Source organism: Bos indicus, chromosome 3, assembly GCF_029378745.1.
Source record: "Bos indicus isolate NIAB-ARS_2022 breed Sahiwal x Tharparkar chromosome 3, NIAB-ARS_B.indTharparkar_mat_pri_1.0, whole genome shotgun sequence".
Classification (NCBI taxonomy): domain Eukaryota; kingdom Metazoa; phylum Chordata; class Mammalia; order Artiodactyla; family Bovidae; genus Bos; species Bos indicus.
Genome location: NC_091762.1, coordinates 25,641,093 through 25,657,498, shown reverse-complemented (window position 1 = coordinate 25,657,498; position 16,406 = coordinate 25,641,093). Strand labels below are relative to the sequence as shown.

The window sequence follows — 16,406 nt, the reverse complement described above, 5'->3', positions numbered from 1 at the left end:
CTGCAATGTGGGAGAACTGGGTTCGATCCCTGGGTTGGGAAGATCTCCTGGAGAAGGGAAAGGCTACCCACTCCAGTAATCTGGCCTAGAGAATTCCATGGACTGTATAGTCCATGGGGGTCTCGAAGAGTCGAACACGACTGACTGACTTTCAGTTTTCTAAAGGATTTAATTCTGAGAGGCTAGCAGTATATCTTCAGTGACAGCAACCTATACAGAAGGGGACTGGATTGCTTGGTGCTGACCTGTGGGACTGTGAGAAGGAAGACTGGTTGGACAGTTACATAATTGAAGTTTAGGACAGTATCACCTTAATTAGGTCATTATAGCTATAGAAATCAGTTTCTCAGTGGTTGAAATTTATCAAGTCTCAAAAAGTCATCCTTTCTTAAATTTTTTATTTGCTAGAGCAGATCTTGTGAGACCTCTGGTTTATTTGACATGGTTGAGTTGCTAAGTGTAGGCTAATGGATTTTCTAAAAAGTCCCAAAGATAGAGAAGTTTATCAGAAACACTTCAGTGGAATAGTTTGAACTATGAACTCATCGCAGCAATTTTATGGACTACTGCATTTGGAATCCATTTATTAAGGGTACCTGTTGGATGGAATAATACTTTATATTAATTGCATTGTGGTACACAATGCATTTCTACATACACGTCATTGTTTAATTTTCATGGTAATTTCATGTGGTTAAATGACTTTCCCACACGGTTTGTTGGTCTTGGACCAAAACTTGACTCAAGTAATAGCAAAACTTCTAAAAAAGTGATAGGATGATACTTTTTTTTCCTTTTCTCCTTTAGATTAAATTCTTGTAATGAGGAGGAGGAAGACCTTGAAGTCAATGTCAAAATGACTCTGCAAGATGAAATCCAACGGGTAGCTAATATCAAAACTTCTGCCAAAATCAAGTGAGTGAAAATGTAGTAGCTGAAGTATCTGAAGTGTTGTAGAAATAGTAACCTGCTAAGTTGTATCAGCTTTTCATCCTATTTGTAAGCAGTCGCTACAAATTATATCTGGACACAATGGTTGTGGGACTCAGTTTCTCCTGCTCACCATGGCCTCACTTATTCATCATCTTCTATGCTTCATTATGATAGCCTTTTATCTTTTCATTTATAGTTCTTTACTGCTGCTAATTACAAAGAAAAATGGATAGCCTGTGTTCCAAAAGGATTTTAGGTCACTTAGAAAATATACACAGAAACAAATCAGATCCAGTATCTGAGCTCAGGTTTCTTGGACTTGGTCTGTACTTGACTACTGTCCAATATTCAGAGCACTCTTATAAGTAAAATCCTTTACACTTGTTAACTTACAAGTGGAGAGCATTGCAAAGCCTTTCTCCTGAAAAAAAGTTAATGCTGAAATGAAGATGGTTGCTGGAACATTTGAACATATGTGAATATTTTCTCATGCAGATCCTTTGACTTGATTCATACTCCTCAAGGAGAGTTAAAGGCGGTTTTCCTGCTGCAGAACAACTTGTTGGAATTATATTCACTGAATGCTTCCACGCCGGGTCCTCAGCCTGTCCGGACAAACAGAATTACCATTGGAGGTCATCGCAGTGACGTGCGGACTTTGTCATTCAGCTCAGACAATATTGCTATCCTTTCAGCAGCAGCTGATTCCATTAAGATATGGAACAGGTTTGTGAAGTGATGCCCTTCTGTAGCTCTACTCAGTAAAGTTTTCTTCCCTTTGAGTTAGTTTTTAGTACTCTTGATGATTAGTTTTTCTTAGGGCCCTAAATACAGTCCCTTGAAAATGTATTTTTAGTGCATTTTGACTGTAGACCTGTGGAGTTTAGAGTAGGAAAAATTGCCTTTTTAGATTTGGTGCAAAAAATGCAAGTTTAATCCATGTCTAAAGCTTATTGCTATACTTGGTTAGACACAAACATATCACCTACTCTAAATTCAAGTAGGCTTAGTGCTTTCCAGTAACTTTATCTTGATTTCTAATTCCTCACTTTCCTAGATGACTCTCACACTTCCTTACTTCTCACATCTCACACCTCTTGCCCTTTTAAGCTGATGACCTTGTTTCGTAGTTCACTGAAGAAATCAGTTCGGTTCAGTCGCTCAGTTGTGTACGACTCTTTTGCGACCCCATGGACTGCAGCATGCTAGGCTTCCCTGTCCATCACCAACTCCCAGAGCTTGCTCAAACTCATGTTCATTGAGTCGGTGATGCCATCCAACCATCTTAGCCTCTGTCGTCCCCTTCTCCTCCTGCCTTCAACCTTGCCAGCATCAGGGTCTTTTCCAATGAGTCAGTTATTTGCATCAGGTGGCTAAAGTAATGGAATCATCCAAAAACATTCATATGCTCCCATTACAATTGGCAATTTAGCTGCATCTGTATCACATAATCTTTCTTCCTATGACTGATGGTGCTCCTAACCAAAAGTTAATCACAACCTATATATCTACTTCTGGCAGTTTCTCTCCCTCTCTTGCATCATTAATTTTCCTTCTCTGTTGGGTCATTCCTCTCAGTATAAAGATCTGAGGTGGCCCTAGTGGTCAAGAACCCGCCTGCCAACGCAGGAGACATTAAAGAGACTTGGGTTCAATCCTTGGGTTGGGAAGACCTTCTGGAGGAGGGTGTGGCAACCCACTTCAGATTTCTTGCCTGGATAATCCAGTGGACAGAGGAGCCTGGTGGGCTACAGTCCAAAGGGCTGCAAAGAGTCGGACATGGCTGAAGTGATTTAGCACGCATACGTGCATGCTATAATATCTCCCATCTTAAAAGAATATGCTGTCTCGTCCTTACCTCCCTCTCCAGTTATCTCTCCCATCCGCTGATCCTTTTCTTCATCAGGCCTTTATCCCCACCATTTCACCAAAGCAGCTCTTGTCATCTCATCAGTAGTCTTCATGTTTTTAAATCTAGTGACCGATAAGCTTTGTCTGACATCCTCCTTGAATTGGTAACTTTTCTCCTCTTTGAAACACTGAATTTCATTACTTCCTCTTCTTCTGCTGGCTGGTTCTCCTCAGTCTTGGCTGAATCCTTTGTACTTACTGACCTGTAAATGTTGAAATGCTTCAGAGCAAAGTTTTTGAACTTTTTCTCTGTCTTCACTTCACTTTCTGTGCTCTCTAGTCAGATGGCTGCCTGTGCTAATGACTCATAAATTTGTGTCTCTAGCCTCAGCCTCTCCCTGAACTTCAGACTCTCATATCCACATCCTTTTTGTATCACCCCTTGGATGTCTAATTAGGCATCTCAAACTTTTATGTCCAGACCACATTTGTGATCTTCATTTCTTCAATAGCCTCCTCACCCTCTGTTCCTACAGACTTCCCCATCTTAGTAAATAACTACTTCTTGCAGTTAAAAGCACAAATCCTTGTAGCCATTCTTGATTTTCTCTCTCATGTCCCACGTCCAGTTCATTAACAAAACCTGTCAGCTCCACCTTCAAAATGTACCTGAAATTTCAACCACATCTCGTCACCTTCACTGCCACGATTGGGTTCAGACCACCACCATCTCTCATATGGATGGTAATAGCTTCCTGACTGGCGTCCATGCTTCCTTACTTGCTCCCTGTGGTCTGTTCTCAGCGTGGCAGCCAATGTAATCTTTTTATCATGGAAGTTCCATCACTTCCCGGAGCTCCATCTAACGCTAACTGGAAGTCACAGTCCTTAGGGCTGCTGTCTCACCACTCTCGCCTTCTCCACTGCAGCCCCTGGCCTTTTCACTACCCCTTCCAGGCAACAAGAACGTGCCCGTGCTGTGGCCCTTGTGCTCCCTCTTCTTTCTTCCTGGAGCCAGCTTCCCATTCGGCTGCAGGCCATCCTCCCTCTGCTGTCATCGCATGGCCACCCTGCTGTTCCCTGCCTCCCCTCGCACTGTGAGCCCCCTTCCCCCAGCTCTGTGTTTCTCCACAACACCTGCTAGCCCCTGAGATACCCATACACATCTTACTTCCGGAGGATGTTAAGCTTTATGGAATTCGGAATCTCTTGTGTTTAACTCACTGTCTCATCTCTAGCACCTGGAACAGGACCTGGCATTCAGTACATACTGGAGGGAGTGGGTATTTGCTGAATGGGTGAATGTTAATGGTCCACTAAAATGAACTTGACTTGTAGGGATATAATATGCTAATTTGACTTAGTCCTCTGGGCTCACACACTTCTTTGTAGCAGCAGATCGGGTTCTCTTGAACCGAGCAGATGGCTTTTTTAAACTCTGTTTTTGTAGAATCTGTTCCTTAGGATTGGGAACCTCCTATAAAGAAAACAAAGTTAGGGGCCATTTACTGTTTTCTCTCTGACTATAATTAAGTCAAGAATCTGTCTGCCAATGCAGGGGACATAAGAGACAGGTTCAATCCCTGGGTCAGGAAGATCCCCTGGAGGAGGGCATTGCAACCCACTCCAGTATTCTTGCCTGCAGAATCCCATGGACAGAGGAGCCTGGTGGGTACAGTGCATGGGGTCACATGAGTTGAACACGACTGAAGTGACTTAGCACACACGCGTTCAGACTTTGTCCTCTCTTGTCGACCATTCTGTGTGGCTAAGTAGGTATTAATATTAAATGTGCATGCTGCCTTCGCAGGTGGAGAAGCAGGCTCTCTTTACTCCTTCTCCCTCACAGGTCTACGCTGCAGTGCATTCGCACGATGGCCTGTGAATACGCGCTCTGCTCATTCTTTGTGCCTGGGGATCGGCAGGTGGTCATAGGGACAAAGGTAAACAGACTTTTCCATGGATTTAGGGGACTTTCTGCTCAATAGTCTTCAAGTTGTTTAAGAAACCTGCTTCCTTAGCATATGGGAAATGTATTAGAGCTGGATAATATGAGAGTGTGATAGTTCATTGCCCTTTTTTTTGAGGTTTTTATTTTTTTTTAAGTTTTGTTTTTTTTTTTTGGTAAACCAAACCATATGTTAAATTATGAAGAAAATTAAAATCATGACCCAAGATAACTATCATTAACAATTTGGCGATCAGCCTTTCGTGCATATTTTTATAAGCACACATGTAATTGTGTTTTGAGAAGATTAATAAATACATTAAATACCAGCATCAGGTGTGGTAGATAGAAGCATTCAGTAAAGAGAGACCAAGTGACCAAATCTTCAGCTGTAATCACATGGGGAGAGAACCTGAGGGAATGCACAAACATGGATTTGGATTCCGATTCTTCCCCTAAAAAATGGGTAACTTGGAGCAAGTTGCATAAACTTCTCCTAGTGTGTTTCCTTATCTGTTTTAGGACATGATGGCACTTGCTTTTTGACAGAGCCTTTTGCGCCAAATTGCCTGGGTTTGAATCCCAGCTCGTCTACTCAACTAGCTATGAGTTGGGCAAGTTACTCCACCCTGTAAGCTTTGATATCTAAAAGTAAAAAGACTGCCTCACAGTCTGCAAAGCAGTTAGCACAGAGACTGGCTCCCAGAAAATAACGAATAAGAGCTGGCAGTAGAAGTAGCATGAATGGTGATAGTCGGAGTTGTAGTGGGAATAAAGTGTAATAGGTCTATGGAATATTTTGAAAAGTGCTTTGCAAGTATTTGTCATTATCTCCTTAAACCAATGCCATATGTGCATTTTTATTAGAAAACCTGTTATCACAATGGATATTTTTTTTGCCCACCAAAAAGTATAAAATAAGTTGGAGAGAGTTCAAGAGTCAATGTCACAGAACGTTAAATTTTAGTTAAAAGTACCCTCATTTTTCATTCATTCACCAAATGTTCATCCACTATTAATCGTTTAAAAAACTGTTTGTATGACTCAGAATCCCTAGCCTCGTCTCTGTGCTAGGCCGTTAACATACATTATCTCATTTAATCCCCACAACTGGTTAGAGAGGTTGTTAATATAAACTCCATTTTTCAGATGGAAAAATGGGCTCATGGACATGAATTTACTCATAGTCAGAGTTAGAGAGAGGCAGCCCTGGGAGGCATGTCTTCTGCTTACATTCTTCCCACCGCATGTTTACAGACTCAGCATACAGCAGGCTTGGCCACTGTGTGCGTTCTGTTCTGTGCTGGCCCCAAGACCACAGCATATACAGGGTCTAAAGAGGAAGTGTGGCTGATAGTTTTCTAAACTACCACGATTTTTTTTTTCCAAGTTCATTGTCCTCCTTAGCATTGTAGGTGGTATTTATTACTGTCAATGTATTCTAGAGGGGAAGCCAAAACTAGATGGAGAGGAGTTGTTAGTCCACCTAAAGGACTGATTACATTTTTAAAGGTTTTTAAATCCCCCATTTGCTGTCATGTTTACTCTGATACACCTCTGGCCGTGGTATTTCCCATTTGAAGTTGGGGGACCAGTGGAAGTGACAGGAGTCCTGTACTACAAGGTTGTAGCATTCCATAGTTGCAGAGTATAGTGACCCTGCCAAGATTAGACCAGTATGTCCGTAGGAGATTTAACAGCGCTTCTTCACAGAGGAAGTACAGTGGGTAGACCATGGAAGCCGTTTGCTGAGCACTCGGCCACATCGTTGCTGCTTGGTTATGACACTGTAGATAAGCATCGTGGAGGTTGCGGGTGTGTTCATTTTGTGTCTTCCATAGACGGGGAAGCTGCAGCTTTATGACTTGGCCTCAGGAAATCTGCTGGAGACGATAGACGCACACGATGGAGCCTTATGGTCCTTGTCTCTCTCTCCAGATCAGGTAACTGAACCAGATGTGACGATCTGGACTTGAGTACTCTTGCTGCACTTCCCATCTCTTATATCAAGTTCTGCTGCTGCCTAACAGGAATTTAAAGAAAGTCCACTCTTTGTGTAATCTCTATATATGGTGCCATATTTTGTGCCTGATAATACGAAGAGCTGTCACTATGATCTGAATTTTTGTTCAGCTGCTCTTGATCATGAGCTACATGACATGACAATATTTATCCTCCTACATTACCAGTGATTTGTGATACTTCTTAAGAGGAAATATTTCCTTGGGCAGTGCGTACAGAGGTTAGAGCAGTCTTTTCTGCTCCGCCTTCAGTCTATATATCTATGACTATACAAGTCTAGTGGTTTTTAGTCAGTTTGTGAGCCTTTTCCAGTCAACAGCAGTGTGTTTCCTTTCAAAGGAGTCACTGGAGACCTCAAGTTGTGCTATTTGTTGCTCAGAACATTTTGAGATTTTTTTTTGACAATACCTGAAGGGATTGTGGCCCATTTATTTGAATGTCCTCAGTAGTGGCAAATCTGTATTCCCTGAAAGTAGATATTTTTGGGAAAAAATGGAACCTGGAATTTAGATTGAGTAATGCCATTGGGGGCAGAAATAAAGCAGCATTTAAAATGTAAATAGTAGTTAGCATCTTGGGTTTGTGGCGTGTTCTATTTTCCAAAGTGTTTTCATATCCATCATGTCATTTACTATTATTTTCACAACACTTTTATAAACTAGGTAGTCTTTCTCTCTTTAGCAACACTAAGCATCACTGTAAGGTTTTTCTTTCTATGTTACAGATCTCTGAAACGGCAGAATAGACATTTGAGGTCTGGTTTTCTTACTCCGTGTTCCTTATACTTTACACTAACCCTAAAATGTGATGAGACCAGTTTAATACTTCACAGCAAATTCTTTTGACTGTTGCATTACCCTGTAGTAGTTGTTGAGTCTTTCTTCCTGACACCGAATGAAAGTGTAACTAGAACTTTACATCAGTTGTCATCTGACTACATGAGGCACTGCTAGGAGTTAGTTCTCAAATAAGACCTGTGCAGGCAGCCCTAAAAGAACAAGAAAGGGGGTTAAGGAAAAACCACACATCTTAATTCTTGTCCCATGCCTTAAATAAAAATGGTCTTTTGTATTATTTTGAGGTGTCTTACCAGTTTCTGCATATCAATAGCCTCAGATATGCAGATGACACCACCCTTATGGCAGAAAGTGAAGAGGAACTAAAAAGCCTCTTGATGAAAGTGAAAGTGGAGAGTGAAAAAGGTGGCTTAAAGCTCAACATTCAGAAAACGAAGATCATGGCATCCGGTCCCACCACTTCATGGGAAATACATGGGGAAACAGTGGAAACAGTGTCAGACTTTATTTTTTGGGGCTCCAAAATCACTGCAGATGGTGACTGCAGCCATGAAATTAAAAGACGCTTCCTCCTTGGAAGGGAAGTTATGACCAACCTAGATAGCATATTCAAAAGCAGAGACATTACTTTGCCAACAAAGAAGGCTGAGTGCTGAAGAATTGATGCTTTTGAACTGTGGTGTTGGAGAAGACTCTTGAGAGTCCCTTGGACTGCAAGGAGATCCAACCAGTCCATTCTGAAGGAGATCAGCCCTGGGATTTCTTTGGAAGGAATGATGCTAAAGCTGAAACTCCAGTACTTTGGCCACCTCATGCGAAGAGTTGACTCGTTGGAAAAGACTGATGCTGGGAGGGATTGGGGGCAGGAGGAGAAGAGGACGACAGAGGATGAGATAGCTGGATGGCATCACTGACTTGATGGACGTGAGTCTCAGTGAACTCCGGAGTTGGTGATGGACAGGGAGGCCTGGCATGCTGCAATTCGTGGGCTTGCAAAGACTCGGACACGACTGAGCAACTGAACTGAACCAGTTGCTGTACTAAGATACTTTTCTAACAGAAATGTCCTTTGATTTTCAGCGTGGCTTTGTGACAGGTGGTGCAGATAAATCTGTCAAGTTCTGGGATTTTGAGTTGGTAAAAGATGAAAACAGTACCCAGAAAAGGTGAGTAGACTTTTTTTTTTTTTTTAATTTGTGTCCATTTGTTGGAGTGAAAATGAGGCACCACTGAATGGGTTTTTGACGCATGTATTTCTGTTGAGCTCTAGAAGGTCTTGGGAGACTTTGCCTCTGTACTCATTTTTCTTGATGCTTTCCATGATGCTAGGCTTTCTGTGAAGCAAACCCGAACCTTGCAACTAGATGAAGAAGTTCTGTGTGTCACTTACTCTCCCAATCAAAAGCTGTTGGCCGTGTCTTTGCTGGACTGTACTGTGAAAATTTTCTATGTTGACACTTTAAAGGTATGATGGTTATGCCTATGGGTATTTTCTTTCTGACTGAACTTGGGTTGAGACTATAGAGTAGTGGCCTTGACTATTTCCAGCAGTAATATCTTTTTGAAAGCTGGTTTGTGAATCAAAACATTGCAAGTGCACTAGGAAGGCTGGATTTCTGAAAGAATCCTTTGGTTCATAAATTTTGTTTTTTGGTTCATAAATTTTGTTTAAAGCAAGTTATATTTCACATGTTCAGAAAAATCTGTGGACAAGAAATCCTGTTGCAGCCAGTAGTTTTAAGAGAACTGCTCGCTGTCCTAGGCAATGATCCCACATTTGGCAGTACCTCAGGATCATTTGGGTTGCTTTTAAAAATATGGATTACTGGGCTCTACATCCAGAGTCTCCGTGGAACTGTATTAGGCCCGGAGGTATTGTTGTGAACCAAGTGCTCCCCAGACTCTTTAGCTAAGAGATCCAGAGAACATCCCTGTGCTGTGTTCTGACTGAGGGAGTAGGCCTCAGCAGCATCACAGGCTCCACTCTACTGCAGTGTTCTTGGCAAGAGCATGCAGGGCTTTATGCTAAGTTGTATGGGTACAACCTTCAGTGGTTTGTCATCTTCTTTGAAACACAGACATAAAAACAATTCAGGACAGTGTTTAGCACTGTATTTAAGGTTATAGTTTAGATCTACATATAATAAATTATGCCTGCATTTTATAGATGGACATAAGTTGTTTATATTCTTTTTTTTTTTTTAATATTTAGTTTTTTCTCTCACTATATGGACACAAACTGCCTGTAATATGTATGGACATATCTTATGTAAGTAAAATTTAAATAGTGTCTCAGTGACAAGTTATCTTTTCTAAAGTGCTTTGTTCGTTCTTGGCTTGACAGCTTCACTTCAGTGTTTTTCAGTCTGGTATATAACTGACTATCCTAAAAAAATTACAAAAGTATTTATTATAATCATACCTTAAGTATATATTTCTTTAATTGTTTTAGGATGTTTTCACAGATACCTGAATTAATCCTCTTAACTAACTACCTGGTTTGGATTCCCCAAATAGTATTTTCTTGTCTAAAGGACTATAATTGGTAGAATACCCTAAATTGTGAAGGACTTTCAAAAATGCATCCCTGCTTTGTTCTGAAGTATAACGTTCATAAGAAAAATGGAACTTTGCAATATTTATGGTATTTTTCACTGTGTATACTTTTAGTCTCTTGACCAAAGTCATATGTTTTGCAGTGTCTAGTTATGAGTGGCAGTATGGAGGGGTGGGATGGTGTGGGAGGTGGGAGGGAGGTTCAAGAGGGAGGGGACATATGGCTGATTCATGTTGATGTATGGCAGAAACCAACACAATATTGTAAAGCAATTATCTTCCAATTAAAAATGAAAAAAAATCTAGTCTGTGTAAAAGGAATTGGCCCCCGCCCTACCTATCTGCACTCAGTGCATGAACAGAATAAATTGGTGTCAGAAAATATTTTTCTTCTTATGTGGACAGCCATTTGAACTAGGTGCTAAAATAGAAGAGAAACAGTGATAGGAGACATGGCATAAAAATGTCTAGGTTGTAAGCATTCTAGTAGCTTCTTTCCCAGGCTCATTCTTCTCTTTTCCTCTTTTCTCTGTCCCCAACTCTGTCAAACTCTGTGACAGAGATTAGGGAGTCTTTATTCTATCAATTTTAACAAAGTAAACAGATAACCTACATCAAAGCACAACACTGCCCTGTAGCAGGACCAGAAACACCTGAGCCACACAGTTCTTGCTCACTTAACAAGCTTTTTAAGTAGATTTGTAGGTAAAAGCAGGGATATGGGTGCTCTTGATACAGAGATGAAATTAATTTTTTGGCACTGACATTGACATTTTTGAAAGAAATGGGATAGATGTTCTGGTTAACTTTTCTCTATCTAATCAGGGTTTCGGATGAACTAGTAACGTTTCACTTCTCTTCCTTCTAGGATGGAGCACTGATAGCAACTGGCTCTGCAGACAGGAACGTGAAAATCTGGGGTCTGGACTTTGGGGACTGCCATAAGTCTCTGTTTGCACATGATGACAGGTAGATGTCATCTTTTCAAAGACCTCCTGTTGAGTTACCTATCAGTGTCATTTCCTGGGAGCATCTTTTAGTGTTCTCAGATAGTCAGAAATTTAAAATTCTGTTAATAAAACTCTAGAACTAACTGTCCAAAAGCGATTTATGTATGTTTAAGACCTTAATAATGAGGAAATTGATGACGTTTGAGTATTTCTCTCACTTTTCAGTGTGATGTACCTAAGGTTTGTGCCCAAGTCTCACCTCTTCTTCACTGCTGGAAAAGACCGTAAGATTAAACAGTGGGATGCAGACAAATTTGAACACATACAGACTCTAGAGGTAACCTCTTGCCTACTTTGACGTGCTCAGTACTTCTTTTAAGGTTGAGCATTGATTTCCCACCAGTGTAGCAGTCTATGAATAAGGTATTCTCACTCAGGATTTTTGGTTTTGTCTTTACTCTCTGCAGGGGCACCACCAGGAAATATGGTGCTTGGCTGTAAGCCCCAGTGGGGACTACGTTGTATCATCATCCCATGACAAATCTCTGAGACTTTGGGAGAGAACCAGGGAGCCTCTTATTCTTGAGGAAGAAAAGGAGATGGTAAGGACTTCAGGCTTGGTAGGTATCAGTCCCTGACACGCTGACTCGGCTGAAGGTTCCTGTCTAGTTCTGCCACACCTCACATTCAGTGCTAGTCCACTGGCCTCCAGAAGATGTTTCCAAGACTGCCAACACCACTTGGGTAGCCCAGTGGAGATAAAGATCCCAGGAGGGGGTTAGATTGTGAATGAAGCAGCTTCTCACTGCCTTACTTCACATAATGATCATGTTTTATCTTTGAAATTAATTCATATCCATCTCTTGACAGCAAAGGGAAGCAGAATATGAAGAGAGTGTGGCCAAAGAAGACCAACCAGCAGTAAGTAGATCTTCTGGGATCCTCATACTGTGCCCTGTCATTTTCTTACTGGCATTTACTGTAATTTCAAGAATTTCTAATGGAATTAGAACTGGGGCTAGATGCCAAAGTCATCTGCAGCTGATATGAGAAAGAATCTGTGTAGTCCTTCTTAATTTAGCTGTATATCCTGATTTTATGGGACAAATGACTTGGTATTAAATGATTGTCATTCTCGCTTTTTTTTTTTTTTTTTGAGGGAGGCTTTAGGGAACTGTTTCACTGTAAATCAAAAATCAGAAAGAATTGAGAAATGAAGCAATCTCTTTAATCATGTGTTGTAGAGCAGAGTATTCTTATGATAATGCATGTAACACATTTAACATAGTGTCTGGCACTTACTCCTGGAGAAGAGAATGGCAACCCGCTCCAGTATTCTTTTCTGGAGAATTCCATGGATAGAGGAGCCTGGTGGGCTACAGTTCAAGAGGTCGCAGAGTCGGACATGACTAACACTTTTCACTTTCTTTCCCTGGCACTTACTAATTTCTCATTTACTGGTAGCTGATAACACAATGTAACAACAGTCATCATAACATAGTATGTCTGTTCTTTTCTGGATATAAGATTAATTTGTTGGTTCTTTAACACCCATCAGTGTTATGTTAAAAGGATCTCTTTGTTTCTGGCAGGTTCCAGGAGAGACTCAAGGTGACAATTACTTCACTGGAAAGAAAACTATTGAAACAGTCAAAGCAGTAAGTTGATATAGAATGTTGTGTCTCATTTTAATTTCTTATTTCCAAAAAGTATTTTATTAAAATCTAAAGAAAAACAAAGGAAATAATTACAAGAAATAAAATAGCATGAAATTGCCCTGTTCCCATATTTGACCCTAAAATCACCAAATAAGCTTTAAGAGCCCCTAGTCTAATCTCTTTACTTGATGGCAGAAGTTCTCAGAGTGGAGCCCCCAGACCTACTGAATCTGAACCACAGGGGAGGGGTTAGCAATAAGTGGGGTTTTTTGTTTGCTTTTTTTATTATAAACATTTTAAAAATTGAAGTATAGGTGATTTACAATGTTGTGCTAACTTCTGCCGTATAGCAAAGAGTTTCAGTAGTATACATTCAGTTCATATATATGTGTATACACACGCATTCTTTTTCATATTCTTTTCCATTATGGTTTATCATGGGATACTGAATGTAGCTCTCTGCTATACAGTAGCATTCCATATGCAGTAGCTTACATCTGCTAACCCCGGCTTGCCACTCCATCCCTTCCCCAAAGCAGCTATGAATCTATCCTCCATATCCATGAGTCTGTTTCATAGATAGCTTCGTTTGTCATGTTTCAGATCCCACATATAAGTAATATTATATGGTATTTATCTTTCTCTTTCTGACTTACCTAGTATGATAATTCCTAATTGCATTCATGTTGCTGCAAATGGCATTATTTCCTCCTTTTTTTTATGACCGAGTAGTATTCCATTTTATATGCGTACCACATCATCTTTATCCATTCATCTGTCATTGGACATTTAAGTTGTTATCATGGCTTGGCTTTTGTGAATAGTCCTGCTATGAACATAGGGTTGTGTGTATCTTTTTAGATTACAGTTTTGTTTGCTTGTATGCCCAGGCGTGGGACTGCTGGATCATATGGTAATTTGATTTTTAGTATTCTGAGGAACCTCCATACTGTTTCTATAGTGGCTGAACCAATTTACATTTCCACCAACAGTGTAGGAGGTTTCCGTTTTCTCCACATCCTCTCTAATTGTTATTTGTAGAGTTTTTAATGATGCCCATTCTGACCAGTGTGAGGTGGTACCTCACTGTAGTTTTGATTTGCATTTCACTGATGGTTAGCAGTGTTCGCCATCTTTTCTTGTGCCTATTGACCATCCGTATTTCTTTGGAGAAATGTCTCTTTAGATCTTCTGTCCATTTTTTGATTGGGTTGTTTGTTGTTGAGTTGTAGGAGATGTTTGTGTATTTTGGAAATTAAGCCCTTGTCAGTCACATCATTTGCAGATATTTTCTCCCATTCTGTAGGTTGTTTTTTGTTTTTGTTTTTTATGGTTTCCGTTGCTATGCAAAAGTCTCCCATTTGTTTTTTATTTCTATTGCCTTGGGAGACTGACCTAAGAAAACATTGGTACAATTTATGTCAGAGAATGTTTTGCCTATAATCTTTTCCAGGTGTTCCATGGTGTCATGTCTTATGTTTTAAGTGTTTAAGACATCTTGAGTTTACTTTTGTGTATGGTGAGAGGGTGTGTTCTAGCTTCGATTTACATGCAGTTGTCCAACTGGCCAACACTTGCTGAAGACTTTCCTCACTATATGTTCTTGCCTCTTTTGTTGAAGATTAGTTGACTCTGTATGTATGGGTTTATTCTGAGTCTCTGTCCTGCTCCATTGACCATCTGGAATAGTCTTTGTGCCGGTACCACACTGTTTTGATTCCTGTAGCTCTGTGCAAAAGAATTGTCTGAAATCTGCCTCCTGCTTTGTTCTTTTTCTTCAGGATTGCTTTAGCAATTGTGGATCTTTATGGTTTCATATAAATTTTAGGATTATTTGTTTTATGAAAAATGTCATGGGTAACTTGATAAGGATCACTTTAAATCTGTAGATTGCCTTAGGTAGTGTGCCCATTTTAACAATATTAATTCTTCCAATCCAAGAGCATGGGATATCTTTCCATTTCTTTGAATCCTCTTCAGTTTTATTAATAGTTTATGGTTGTCAGTGTGCTAGTCTTTAATTTCCTTGGTTGGGTCTACTGCTGCTGTTGCTGCTGCTAAGTCACTTCAGTCGTGTCCAACTCTGTGTGACTCCATAGACGGCCTCCTACCAGGCTCCTCTGTCCCTGGGATTCTCCAGGCAAGAACACTGGAGTGGGGTGCCACTGCCTTCTCCAATGCATGAAAGTGAAAAGTGAAAGTGAAGTCACTCAGTCGTGTCCGACTCTTAGCGACCTCATGGACTACAGCCTACCAAGCTCGTCTGTCCATGGGATTTTCCAGGCAAGAGTACTGGAGTGGGGTGCCATTGCCTTCTCCATTTTCTTTATGGCCTTTGTTTTAAAGTCTATTTTGTCTGATATGAGTATTGCAACCCACACTTTCTTATCATTTGTGTTTGCATGGGCTCTCTTTTTTATATGCCCTCACTTTCAATCTATATGTGTCCTTTGCCCTAAAGTAGGTCTCTGGCAGGCAGCATATTGTAGCTTTTTTTTTTTAATCCAGTCTTCCACTCTGTCTTTTGATTGGAACATTTAGTCCAATGTTTGATAATTAAGGTAATTATTGATACATATTTATGGCCATTTTAACCATGTTTTCATATTGATTTTACATTTTTTCTTTGTCTCTTTTTCTTTGTGTTGTTCTTTTGTGGTTTGTTTCCCTTTTGATTATGTTCTCTTTTTGATTTTTTTTGACTCTGGTGTATGCTTTGAAGTTGCCCTGTGTTTCAAGTATGTGGACCCCATTCTATATCTACTTGCTTCAGTTGGTAGTCATATAGGTCAAACCCATTCCAGGAAGTGAAAAAACAAAAAACAACCCTGCATTTTCTTACTCTCCTGTCCCACAGTTTATGATTTTGATGTCCTCTTTCACATCTTCATCCTTTTGCTATTCATTGTAGTTACCATCATTTTCACAAAGACGTTTTCTTTTTTTTTTTTTAATCTGTATGTTGGCTTATTGAAGTGACTTACTTTCCAGTTGTGATTTTTCTCTTTCCTATCTATTCTTACTAATTTTCTATTTACAGAAGACCTATAATATTTGCTTTAGGATGGATTTAGTATTGCTGAATTCTTTTAGTTTTTGCTTGTCTGAGAAATTCTGTATATCTCCTCCTATTCTAAATATAATCTTGCTGGGTAGAGTATCCTAGGATGCAGATTTTTCCCTTTTAGGACTTTGAATATATCTTGCTACTCCCTTCTGGCCTGCAGTGCTTCTGTAGAGTAATCAGCTGATAGCCTTGTGGAAGTTTCCTTGTGATGAACTTTTTTTTTTTCTTGCTGCCTTGAGACTCATCTGTATTTTGCCATTTTTATTATAGTGTGTCTTGGTGTAGGTCTGTTTGGATTTACTTTATTTGGGCCCTTCTGTGCTTCCTCTACATGAATATTTGTTTCTTTAGGTTTGGGAAGTTTTCAGCCATAACTTCTTCAAATACAGTTTTAATCTCCTTTTCTCTTTCTTCCCCTTCTGGAGCTGTATTATGTGTAAATTGGCACGGCACAATTTATTATTATCCCATCAGTTCAGTTTAGTCACTCAGTCGTGTCCCACTCTTTGCAACCCCATGAATTGCAGCACGCCAGGCCTTCCTGTCCATCACCAACTCTCAGAGTTCCCTGAGACTCACGTCCATCAAGTCAGTGATGCCATGCAGCCATCTCATCCTGTGTCG

General features: G+C 40.2%; 1 protein-coding gene across 3 annotated transcripts in view; it reads left to right on the top strand.

Moving 5' to 3' along the window:
- Positions 1–16,406, top strand: part of WDR3 (WD repeat domain 3) — a 38,863-nt gene that overhangs the window by 14,394 nt on the left and 8,063 nt on the right. For all 3 annotated transcript variants that reach the window (XM_019956724.2, XM_019956723.2, XM_070785829.1), the window contains exons 10-21: positions 808–915; positions 1,429–1,659; positions 4,634–4,727; positions 6,574–6,675; positions 8,632–8,717; positions 8,881–9,016; positions 9,764–9,820; positions 10,976–11,076; positions 11,283–11,394; positions 11,525–11,659; positions 11,928–11,978; positions 12,650–12,715. In XM_019956724.2, coding sequence (XP_019812283.1) covers positions 808–915; positions 1,429–1,659; positions 4,634–4,727; positions 6,574–6,675; positions 8,632–8,717; positions 8,881–9,016; positions 9,764–9,820; positions 10,976–11,076; positions 11,283–11,394; positions 11,525–11,659; positions 11,928–11,978; positions 12,650–12,715 — 1,279 coding nt within the window. The remainder of the gene's footprint in view (positions 1–807; positions 916–1,428; positions 1,660–4,633; positions 4,728–6,573; positions 6,676–8,631; positions 8,718–8,880; positions 9,017–9,763; positions 9,821–10,975; positions 11,077–11,282; positions 11,395–11,524; positions 11,660–11,927; positions 11,979–12,649; positions 12,716–16,406) is intronic.